At 41.4% G+C, this 12139-nt stretch overlaps 2 protein-coding genes across 4 annotated transcripts in view; one reads left to right on the top strand and one right to left on the bottom strand.

Moving 5' to 3' along the window:
• CCDC148 (coiled-coil domain containing 148) overlaps window positions 1–12139 on the top strand; it is a 306973-nt gene that overhangs the window by 237149 nt on the left and 57685 nt on the right. Inside the window, exon 16 of one of the 3 annotated variants that reach the window (XM_072961003.1) lies at window positions 257–2432. The exons of the other annotated variants lie outside the window; for them this stretch is intronic. Within the exon in view, the coding sequence (XP_072817104.1) occupies window positions 257–275 (19 nt within the window). The 3' untranslated portion in view covers window positions 276–2432. Of the gene's footprint in view, window positions 1–256; window positions 2433–12139 lie in introns of those variants that run through there. 3 annotated transcript variants of the gene reach the window in all.
• UPP2 (uridine phosphorylase 2) overlaps window positions 1–12139 on the bottom strand; it is a 31678-nt gene that overhangs the window by 10329 nt on the left and 9210 nt on the right. The window contains exons 3-6 of the mRNA XM_006196187.4: window positions 9556–9714; window positions 6686–6800; window positions 2616–2825; window positions 316–462 (exon numbers count right to left, since the gene is read on the bottom strand). Of these exons, the coding sequence (XP_006196249.1) occupies window positions 316–462; window positions 2616–2825; window positions 6686–6800; window positions 9556–9714 (631 nt within the window). The remainder of the gene's footprint in view (window positions 1–315; window positions 463–2615; window positions 2826–6685; window positions 6801–9555; window positions 9715–12139) is intronic.

The raw sequence follows: 12139 nt of genomic DNA, 5'->3' as shown, positions 1-12139 counted from the left end.
ATTTTGTGTCAATAAATTCAATTGTGCTAGAAAACAGCAGCCACTAGCAGGGTGAAGAAAGCAGAACTTGCTATCAGGTCTTGGCTACATAGCCCACTAGCCAGTGACCTTGGGCAACTCACTTTTGACCCCTGAGGCTTGGTTTCCTCATTTGCATCATGGGAATAATGTTCCGCATGCTCACAAGATATTATGAGATAATCATGCACTCAACCCCAAGTAATATACAGCTGGATTCCTTTTTCTTCTCCTGCAGAGTGAAAATAACTTCATGAGAGAGGGGAATTTGACCTTAGACATTCATGAACATCTTACCTTTTAGACCACAAAGTCTACACATGGCTGCAAACACTGTAGATTCCATTTCGATATTCCTGACACCGGCGTTGTATGCTCTCTTCAAGTAATCTAACCCCTTTTCTCTGGAAAAGGAGCACAGCGCTCCATCTAGTCGACCTTGGCCTGAAAGAAGAATGGAAACTGTTTAGCGATGTGATGTCCTACCATGGTGGCAGTGGCATCACCAAAGGGCTTGCTGTCAGCCCAAGTGCTCTGTGGCTGACTCTAACTGGTGGGCCTGCACCTCAATAGCATAAACCCAGCCAACTGAATCGTCCTGTCAGATGACCTGGAGCAAGGCTGTTCTCACATTAAGAGGAGTCTCTATGGCACTGAGCACCCCAGCTCTGGGGCGCGTGACCACTGAGTGGCCACAGCAGCCAACACTGTGCCCAGGGACAGCCTGATTTGGAGGGATACTGTGACATCTGCCCTTTGAGGAAAATCTCAGTTTTCTCCTATGGGTGGATGGCCCAGGGACAGATGCTAGGGAAGGAGAAAAAGGCTTGAAGCCCTAGTGATGATCATGAGCTATTTGGGGATGGGGATGGTGGTTGGACGTTGCAACCCCATCTGCCCATCAGGACTGATGGTAGGCAAATACAGACAGTTGATTCACCCACCTTCTTCTCTGCCACACACCTTTTAGGCTGCATGCCACCCTTTTGTGGTCACTTTTCCCCTTCCAGGCTGTTCTCAGTGTTCACTTATCACTTAATTCCACCCGTACCAATTAGTTGGGCCAGAAGGAGGTGGAGAAAAGATGCTGATGCTGTCACTCCTCCTCCACCCAACATGTGCTGGGAACAGACTTCACCATGCCCCACTCCCAAGGGCAGCTGACTTGAAGCTGGGAGGCCAGTAAACTCTGTCACCACCCATTATCTTAACAGTCCCCTTTGCCTCCCTTTCCTCTTTTTTTCATGCAACTTCCATCCTCCCTGTCTGCTTCTCCTGGGTCCTCCTTAGAGCTGCCGGCTAACACCACTAATGCAGTGTTATTTAAGCTGCTTCAAATCAAATGTCCCAGAAACCAAGCAGGTAATGTCCCTGAGGTCCACCTGGTTGGCAGGGAGCAGCCTCGCCTCCTCTTCAGTGAATATAGCCCCAGATGTAGGCCGAGGCTTGCCAGGGCCGCCATGCATAAATTGCCTTATATTTTTTTATGTTATGTAATTTCAATAAGCCCAAAGTATGGATTTTCATATGAAATCTCCAGAAATGATAAATGTTAGCAAAATAAATTCATGTATTTAAAAATACTGTGCAGCCCAAAGAAAACATTGACTCCAACAGGCCACCATTTGCATTTGCCATAGCTTAAAGCCATTGGTAACCCTCCTGACAGAGGGGCCAGTGGCCTGTGAGAGGGTCTCAACACGACCAGACCCAAAGTGCCTCCCACTTCACAACATGTGTGTGGGGACAACACCTCATCTAACCTGAAGGAACATTCATTAGTACTACAATCTACCTCCACACGTAACTGTTTAGGATTCAATGTAATACCTTAAGTTTGATCCAAAGGGAAAAGAAAAGAAAAATAATTTTAAATGTAATAATATGTAGCTTGATGAACATGCTCAAACACAACTACACAAAGTTTCTAGTATGCCCTCCAAGGATAGGCACCAAGACTGGCTAGCGTCTTTCTTGTGGAACGAGCAGGGTCTATCCAGGAGGGTTTTTCCTCCTGGCCCCTCACCCCCTGTAGCAAGAGCTGTTACTTGGCAGTTACCTTCAGTTTGTTCCTAAACTTGATTTGGGGAGCCTTTACTCATAAAGATAAAGGAGAGATAAAAGAACTGCTCTGAGACTACCCCATCCCTTTGGGACTTCCTCCCCTAAAGATTTCTCCCTGTTTCCTGGCTGCCACTCTTTCCTAAGTACAGATCCCTGCCTAGGTACAGATGAATGTACCTCAAAGTGGCAGAAACACAGAATCAACACAGCCCCCTTCTCCTAGAGTCACCAATTTAAATTAAAGTCATAAACAGAGATAAGATTTTGCTAACATCACTAATTGCATTCGAGTATCCAATTTGTTCTTGGAGGATTAAACCCACTCTCGAAATAAATTCATTATGCATGTGTCACTGCGTCTTATTACGTCCTAACATTCCTGTGCTTTAGGAATTTGAAAAGGCTGTTTCAGTTCCTTTTTTTAATCCCCGACTATGCTCTAAAGTGGAGTTTTTAATATAAATTATGGGTTTGAATAACAAAGAGTTGCTAGCAATTTTTGGTTGCTTTCACAATTTATAAATTCTTCTCACCTTCATAAAAATCATAGGTACACATCGTATGTCCAATGAGGGTTGGGAAGTCAGAAATGTCTTTGCTACAGTTGAGTAGTTCCTCAGCCAATTCTTTGTCAAGTTCGGTACTTCTGGTGACGATGTTGTCCAAGATTATCTGTTCAAACTGGGGCTTAAAGAAGGAGTCTACGGCCTCATCTGTTATTACAACAGACCCAGGTGCAATCCCTGCCGTGTGGGAACAGAAAAGTGGTTACGGAAGAACGTCACCTAGGGTTTACTTTCGACACATGGTTTGTAATCTCTTCTGCCAACATTAATTAATGCTGGTTGCTAACGATTCTCCCCATTTTCATCATTTAAATGATTTTCTTTTCCAAATGCAATTAAATAGTAACATTCAGAACAGGCATTTACATTTGCTGTCTTTCCAGATTCACATTTACAATGTGATGGTGCTTAGATTTCAAGACAAACATGACTCTTGGACATGCAAATTAGTACCGGCCTTCGGGCTCAAATTTGAATAAATTAGGTCAGGAATAAACTAAATGAGCCTGCCAGCAAGTAGCTTTCATAAAGTGATGTGACTACTTGATATTTAATCTTCTCTGCAACTCCTTGATTACTATAATTTCTTTGCATCTCTGTCCCCTCTTTCTGATTCTTGTCACGTCTATTCCCTCCCTCCTTCTCTGACCCCATTTAAATTAGTTCTCATGGCTGACCTTCCATTGCTACAAAGACTGGCTTGCTCCTGGGACTCTGGAACTCAAGTCTCAGGGATTCGAGAAACCGTTTTCTGCCAAGTCTTACTCCCTTGGCTTGGCATGCTCTCTCCTCCCCCCACCCCCACCGCCCCCACACACACTTTCATCCGACTAACACCAGCTCATTCCTTAGGTGTCAGCTTAAGTCACTTCCTTCAAAAGGTCTTAATCCACAGAGGGGAAAGGAATTAAAAGGCAATGCAGATAGATTACATCAAATTTCCGCAGGCCCAGCTTTTGACCTAGTTTTTGACCCATTCTGATTTCTGTTTAGAGCCTGGATGAGAGGATATTGATAGTGCCCTAGACTGTCTCTGTCCTAACATTCATCACACTTTCTGTAATTACTCATTTGTTTGTCTATTGCCCTGATAAAACATAAGCTCTGTAAAGGCAAGAGCAGTGTCTGTCCACAATTGTCTCCCCAGGTCTAGCATTATGTCTGTCACATTATAGGTACTCAATAAAAATTTGTTGAATGAGTTAATGCCTCCATAGAGATGCAGTAGACAGAGATCTGCAGACTACAATCCATGGGCCAAATCCACCCATCTTTGTAAATGGAGTTTTATTGGAACACAGCCACATTCATTCATTTGCATATTTTCTATGATTGCTTTCACATTCTAATGGCGAAGTTGAGAAGCTGCAACAGAAACAATATGACCTGTAAAGCCTAAAATATTTACTGTCTGGCCCTGCACATAAAATGTTTATCAACTCCTTTCATATCCTTCTGGGCTCTTAATAAATTCTAATATTGCTCAACATGGGGTTCATTTAGAAGATCCAGCTAGAGACCCAAGGTGGGCTCTGATGATAGAGCCTTTGCAGGTCAGATACTTTTAAAATAAGTCAAATAGGTGGCTTCTTGAATTATTTACAAGACATTAGAAATAGGAAAATGACTGAGAATGAAGTTGAAAATGTGGGCATCAAAATGAAGTCATTCACATGCCATCCTAATATTTGGATGTATTAGAACATTTATATCCTGGTTAAAGTCTTTCAAAGGCCAAAATACTATTTAATCGAGTATTTTATCATCATCAAGTTTTGTTGGCTCATCTAAGGAGTAGTAGCATCAGCAAAAACAAAAAGAAAAACTCAAGCTATATCTCTATCATCTCCAAATCAATGTTTCTTTCTAAAAAATTTTTTTTATTGAAGTATAGTTGATTTACAATGTTATATTAATTCTTGGTGTACAACATAGTGATTCTGTTATATGTGTGTGTATATATATATATATATATATATATATATATATATATTCCTTTTCATATTCTTTTTCATTATAGTCTATTACAAGATATTGAATATAGTTCCCTGTGCTGTACAGTAGGACCTTGCTGTTTATCTATTTCATATATAGTAGTGTGTATCTGCAAATCCTGAACTCCCAATTTATCCCTCCCCCCACCCCCTTCCCCCTCTGGTAACCATAAGTTTGTTTTCTGTGTCTGTGAATCTGTTTGTTTTGCAAATAAGTTCATTTGTCTCATTTTTTAGATTCCACATGACTTCTCTCTTGTTATGTATGAACTGTCCTCATTTCTTTCCCAGTCTAATTGCACTTTTGCACTAATTCCTATCCCCTCTTGCCTATTTAAGAACATAATTCCAGCAGTCTTCCTCTCTTCCCTACATCAATAGTTTTTCCTTTCTATTAGGTAATTCCAAATGACTTTTCAAAAGTGATACATCTCTTATTGTGAAAACGCCTTCTCTTGACTCATATTCTTCTCTAGCTACTGCCTTGTTTCTTTGCTCCCCATAATAGAAAACTTACTGAAAAATTGCAAATCAGTATTTCTTAAAACAAGCAAACACATCTTGTCGATAAGCTGAGAGTTTTTAATGAGAACAGAACTTCAAAATGGAGGTATCCCCAATAGCACAGCGCTTTAATTTCCCACAGTTCATAGACCCTCACTGTGATACATGGGCTGTGTGTATCCTGTTGCCATGAAACAAAACCATGACCGTGAGCTGGACTCTCAGCAGTCTTGCCCATGCTGGGCACTTGTTAATATCAAGGGGCAGCCACAGCAGTCAGGATGGTACGTGGCATGGGCTATGCAGACAGATCCCTGTAACCCACCCCCCAAGAATTATAAGCAATCCTAATAACAATGTTATCCACTGCATCCTCAGACTCGTCGCTCCCTACTATTGCTTGTTTGGGATAATATTGGATAAACAACAGTCCAGAAGGATGCTTGATGTAACAATGATTGCTAACACTTTCCTTCTCTTTCTGGATGGACGTCCATAGATGTCCTTCTTTAATCCACCTGGGAGGGCCTTGGCTGGAAGTTATTCCTGTACTGCAGCTGTGGAAAGGGCGTGATCTTTTTGAACATCTTTGTTTCTAGTGAAGCACGACTCAGCCACCTGAGGCTCTGTAATATTGGACAAGCCACTTCTCTAGTTCTTTGCTTGAGGATTTCTGAGGTCCTGTCTTGCTCCAAAAATGTGTAATTCTAAGGCCAAAATCTCAATGTTATTTACAGTTCCCATTTGGTCCTGTCATTCTGCCAACCAAACCTTTCCAGTTACAATGCCCATGCTCTGAACCTGCATTTGGTGACATAGTAAAATCATCCCCTCATAAGACCTGCTCCTGAAGAAAGGTTGAAAAAGGAAGAGATCTCCTCAGAACTTTACCACAGCCCGGGGGCAGGTCTAAACAAGGCTTCCGAACAGCTGCCTGACCAGCCAAGAAAAAATGGGGGAGAGGGGCTCTGAGAGATCCTTAGGGAGCATCACCTGTCTCTTCCCTAAAAGCCCAGCCTGATCTCTCCTGGTGTATTGATGAGGAAAATACCCCGCCAGAAAAAGGTTGTCACTGACATGAGCTAAAAGCAATGTTTTCCTAAAGCTATTAAAGTCTGCTTACTTAGCTGACAAACAAGGCAAATCTTAGTGATTTTTTTTAACTTGAAAGCACTTCTTTCTGTCACTTATAAAATTCCTAAGCTTCAAAATTTATTCTAACCCTCGAAGTTTATTCTTATCCTCAAAACTTATTTCCTAGCAATTCTTCCCCTTAAGAACACCTAAGTCCATCTGGGCCAGAGACAGGGGCATCGCTCACTCCAGGTTTCCATGCAGGAAAAAAAGAGAAAGATAACAATATATATGTTTCTTTACATTTCTTTCATTTTCTTTAAGTTTAAATTTCTAAATTTCCTCAAGCCCAGCCTCCTGACACTTTTAAGTCCATCTGAGTTTCTGCTGGGCTCTGAGTATGCTGGCAATTGCCCTGTACGGGACATGCATTTGGATTTAACAATGTAAATCAGTACATCTCACCTATTCCCCCCGATGTACCAATTCTGATAATGGTAACGTCACAGCACCGGGCATGGTACAGTAGTTTAATGAGTTCATGAAGCATAATAGAAATGGAGGGGATGCCCATGCCATGCTGTGAAGAGAAAAGAGAAAGTCATTATACATCTCGCAGACTGATAACACGCACAGGACATATTTTCTTCCTTCATTACAAGTTAACAGCCCTCAGATAAATTTACATAATCATTATGACTTTGCCAAAGCTGAGGAAAATGTAAGTCAGCTCTAACTGACGCCTACATGACATGCTGATAGATGGGTCCATCTGTGACGATCAGAGAGAGGTGCCTCCCTGCCAGTTAAACTGAGTTCAGCCCTCCTCACCAAGAGCAGAAGGTGGGGACGGCAGGGCATACTGGTGTGTCAGGGCAGCACCATTTCTCCTCTCCCCACTGGGCTCTTCACAGTGAGCCTTTGAAAAAGAGCTTTTGCAGGATTGACTCGATTTCAAGGAACTAGAGATTTGGCTGCCATGTATTTAGTCCTTTTCCACCATACTAAATGAAAGAGTGAATCCATTTCATTGCTCCGAGGTAGCTTTGTTTGTTTCCTGGTACTTCTGTGTGAGCTCTGAGAGGTACAAGGGTAGAGATGTGGGTTAAATCTCTACCTGCCAATCTGGAGCATACACTGAATGTGTAGGTGAGGTTAAGTTGATGGAAATCATGACCATAAGCCTGGTTTTCCTCAACATTTGGAAGAGTAGAATCAATGTCACAGAAGAGGAGTCAACAGGTTAGGGGACTTAGCTACTTCTGTTGGTTACAATGTGTTCTAAACATGCTCTAGAAAGATTCTCCATGCTGGAATGTGTAGTGGCTGGAGCTAAGTTTAGAATTGATGTCTATTTCATTCCTAACACCAGAGAGTCAAATGTGTTCTTCAGTATTCTACTCTTGGCCACAAAGACTTTGTGTGCAGAAAAGCACCAGGGGCAACATGGAAGATTAGGTAATGGCTGCCACTAATTCTCTCATTAACAAATCTGGAAAAGCCTTACAGCCATAACTATAATGTTTACACCTGAGCTCCGTTCCACTCACCATCAAGAATATTAAACTATGGAAACTCTGAACCTCTGGGTTCCCCATTTTCGGTTCCCCTGGAACACGTCCTGACTTCCAAATGCATTCTAAGTCTCCTGAAGGCATGAATCAAACCTATAATAATTGTATGTCCAAGATTAACAAGTCTGGGCTCTGCCACTAATGAGTAAACTCTCTAAATCTCATCTCCTCAACTGTAAATTAAGAGAATGAACCATTATGTGATCTATTAGGTTCCTTCTAAATCAGATATTTGATAGATTTATGATTATCATTTATTATGCAGCCTGGTGATAAGATGACAAATGGGCTTTGTGTTTCTGCTAGACACTCTCTCTCTCTCTCTCTCTCTCTCTCTCTCTGTCTCTCGCACACACACACACACACACACACACACACACACTCACACACACACACACGCATCTCAGCAGCTGCTGGAGAGGAAAGATTTTTAAAGAAGAGGTCTCAATGGGAAACCCTCTTTCTGCCGAGTGAGGCTCATTTCTCACTGGCTGACCCCTCTGGACATGATGCTTATTTTAGTTCTTTTTCCCCTGGCAGGACAGCAGGATCAGTCTACTGCAGTTTTTATATCTTACTCTGAAGTTTTACTACTTGTTTATGATAGTTTCACATTTTCACAAATTTTACGTTTTTGCCTTTATCCAGTTATTGTGCAAAAAAAAAAAAAGGACAAAGAGCTGTAGTCTCAAAGTAAAGCAAAAATTAGTAAGACAAAATTCACCAAGAGCAGAGGATATTCAGTTTCTTTCTCAAGTAGATATTCTCTTATTGCTGAATGAGCAAATATATAAATGAATGGATTTTCTCATTTGAGTGCAAAGCCAGTTTCAGGCATTCTAGCCCAGAGAGGACATCAACCTAGCTGTCCCATTGGTGTTGCACAGTCTTCCCTTCTTCATTCGGGCTTTCAGCCACCATCATCCATCTTTCCATCTCCAGGTACTATAGAGCAATTGAGGGAGAGCAGCTATTCCCTGGTGCAGGTGTCACAGACAATTCAACTCCTTAGAATTGTCACACCTCTACAGTGGATTCTTCCCTTGTCACCTGGCATGCTCAGCATACCCCTTATAGGGCTGCCATGTCCAGGTGTGTGACAGACTTAGAGTTATTTTTTCAGAATACAGCCCTGTGGCAGAGAGACCAACTTAGAAGGTAAGCTGGGTGCACACGCATCTACACTCTCCTAAGTGTATGCAATCCTGAGTCCAAGAGAGAAAGGGTCTCTGCGTTCCCTAAAATTACAAATCATTCCGCTTTCATATTGTCTCAGGACACTGTGTGTCCAGAGCTGTTAACATATTCTAAATACAGGAGAGCAATTCACAAGAGCTCTGTGTAAATGCATTAGCAGCTTTTCAGAGAGCTTATAATGTCAAATGGCACCACCATGGCAATCCTGAAAATTGGCCCCTGTGTACTAAAATCCCAACATTCCCAAAGCTGGACAAAGGATAGAGGAGAAAAAATTGCTGATAGCTTATTAATTGGTTACCAACTGAAGACAAGCGTGCTTTGAGGCTTTTTTCTCTAACTTGCGTAGCTAAGAGGTAACTAATAAACTAAACCAAGTAGCACTGAATGCTATTTTCTGCCCCTAGGACTTTTTCCAACAATGAATGTCACACCTGGACACTGAATTTAATTGTGTGAAAGTGCAAAGCAGGAGGGGAAAAAACATATCCCTCCTGTATTTGGAAATTTCCACTTTCTTCTAACTTGTGATGACTACCTAACACACAGCCACTGAGCACTTACACTGACGGAGAGCACGGGACCGACTTTGTACATGCAATATCTGTCTGTCCCGGCACAGACGTCCTTCACGTCCTCTTCAGCATCCTCCAGTCCGAGCTCCTTATGCATAAACAGGGCAAATGCTTTCATTCTGTTGGGGCTCCCGCCAATGCAGACAAACTGTTAATAAAAATAAACAATTACCTGCCTTAGTACCTGAAATTAAAAGGCAAGGGTCACCTTTCAACTTTAATGGTTTTATTTTATTTTTCAGTAATAAACTTAAGAGTATATGTAGATATTATGGGTTATGTTCAGGAGTTCGCTAATTTGCATCATTAACCTGTAAATAAGGCAACCAGAAACAAAGTTTGAGGTACTTAGTAAAGAAAAAGATAATCACAAAATCAAAGTAAGTTGATTATGTTTGAGTGGGTGTTTCCTGGTGTTTTTGTTTACAGTGAACATCAACCAGCATTTTAAGTTGATACAGGTAGCACGTTGTTGGGCTTTAAGCTTCGTATGTAAATACGAAGAACATAGAAAGTAAGTAACACGAGAACAAAAGGAGAACTACAAATTTAGAGATATGTTTTCTGATTCCATATTCCCAATCATACATTTTTATTGTAGAACATACTATGTTACCCTAAGGTTTTAAAGAAATCATATCAAGACTTTCCAACTTCTCATTCAGAAGAAATTCTCATGAAACAAGCCTTATCATTGTAGACTAGAAATCTCATTATGGTATTTCATCAGTTCCAATGATTTGGTTTTATTTTTGTCTTATTCACATTTTAACATCTCTGAAATTACAATATGCGTCGCGGTCAAGGGTGTCAAAGCTAATGGTGTAAAATATAGTGATAAAATTGTCTGGTAGCTGTTTGTGCAAGTGCCTATTAGGGGTACATCAGCACCAGGGATGGGAGAGGTGGATGCTGGAGAGAGGATGGGAGTGGCCTAAGAGCAGCGTGGATGAGAGCCCACCTGGCAGGAACCAGGGCTCAGCAGCAGGGAGGAGGAGTGGCAGCAGATGTCAGAGACCCGAGGAGGCACAGACCACAGAAGCGTGCCAGGTGCAGAGTCATTCTGCAATCCAAGCTGAGCAGTGAGGTGCCCAGAGTCTAAAGATCCAAATCAGAGAGCTAAGGCAACACAGTGCTTAAAGGAGTGCCTTTTGAAGCTAGGTTAAACCTGGCTTTGCACCCCAACCCTGTCTCTGATTAAGATGTTCCAGATCATATAGCACCTTCCTGGCCCTACTTTTGAGCTTGCTTATTGTTCCTGTATTTGTGGAATTTAGTATACATGAAGCTAATTTAAAGCTAGTAAGGAAAAGGCAGCTGGTGGTGCCTGACTGATGTTAGCAGTGTTAGGCAGAGCATCAGAAGGACTGCCGGTGAGGTCCCTCACAGGAATAAAGAGCATCTGCCCACAGAAGTACCTATCTGAGGTTGTAGAGTCAGCGCCTGGTTCACACACGATTTACTGCGAATATTGGGTGGTCTCATGACATGATGCATTCTGTTTCCATTTAGCAATAATTGCTGTGCCACCCTCACTCCCAGTTATGGGATGTAATTATCCTTTTATCCAGACCTCTGATTCTCTTCTACCCTCATTATTGTCTTTTCTGTGCCCTCTTATGAGTTTCTCTGTCGGGGCTAGAGTTGGTAATGAACGGCAATGAAAGTTAGCCATCAGGGCTGAATAACAGAGTTATCTTTAGACCATGGTCTAAGGTGAGTTTGTAAATTATTATTGATTATTTGGGAAACCTTCCCCTCTGTTGGTATAGATAGTTAAGACTTGGCTCAAGATCTAAGTATAAGGAGGTCGTTTTTATTGTTGTTTCCTTTTTGCAAAATACAGTAGTTCGAAAATAACCTCATTTGTGTGGTGCCAGTAAATGTAAATTACAACTATTCAGATTGACCATAAAACCAAAACAGATGTTGGAATAGCTTGCGGTTGGAATCCTTCTTTGAACTGTAGATATTGCTGCAATCAACTGGAATTTCTGAATGTTTCTGGAGACATAAAGATGATAAGTATGGACAGAAGCATTTTTGTTCTCAAAGCCCTACTTCTAAATCAGACTTAACTAAATATCACCTCTAGACACAATTTTCAGTCTGGCTGCTTTAATGAGAAGTAAAATATGGCTGAAGACCACCAGCCAACACTGGCCTTAAGTGACAACTTCTGTGATTTATGTACCCCCCCCCCAAATTATCAGTTGTCCTGGTTTTATCAAAGATAGGAATGTATTGGGAAGGAGCCTTTGAAGCATTACAAAAATATGTTAAGGACTTTCCTAATGACTGCCAGGATGAACTCACTTTCAGATATGCCTAGTGTCTTGAAAGACTCAGCTTCACCACGTTGTATTAATCTGGTCCTATTGCAGTATAGGTATTTTGTATGTCAACAAAGGAGTATAGAGACTTTTAAAATGCATATGACAGAGTGTTATAAGATAATGCTTTTCCATGTTACTTGAAATTTCTAGGGAGAGATTAGAGGGTACTAGTTAGTGATTTTATAAAAGACATACTTGGAGATTGAGTTTGAATAGATAACCTTTAAAGATCCTCCA

The sequence above is a fragment of the Vicugna pacos genome, chromosome 5, assembly GCF_048564905.1.
Source record: "Vicugna pacos chromosome 5, VicPac4, whole genome shotgun sequence".
NCBI classification, from domain to species: Eukaryota; Metazoa; Chordata; class Mammalia; order Artiodactyla; family Camelidae; genus Vicugna; species Vicugna pacos.
This window is presented reverse-complemented; position numbering and strand designations above follow the sequence as displayed.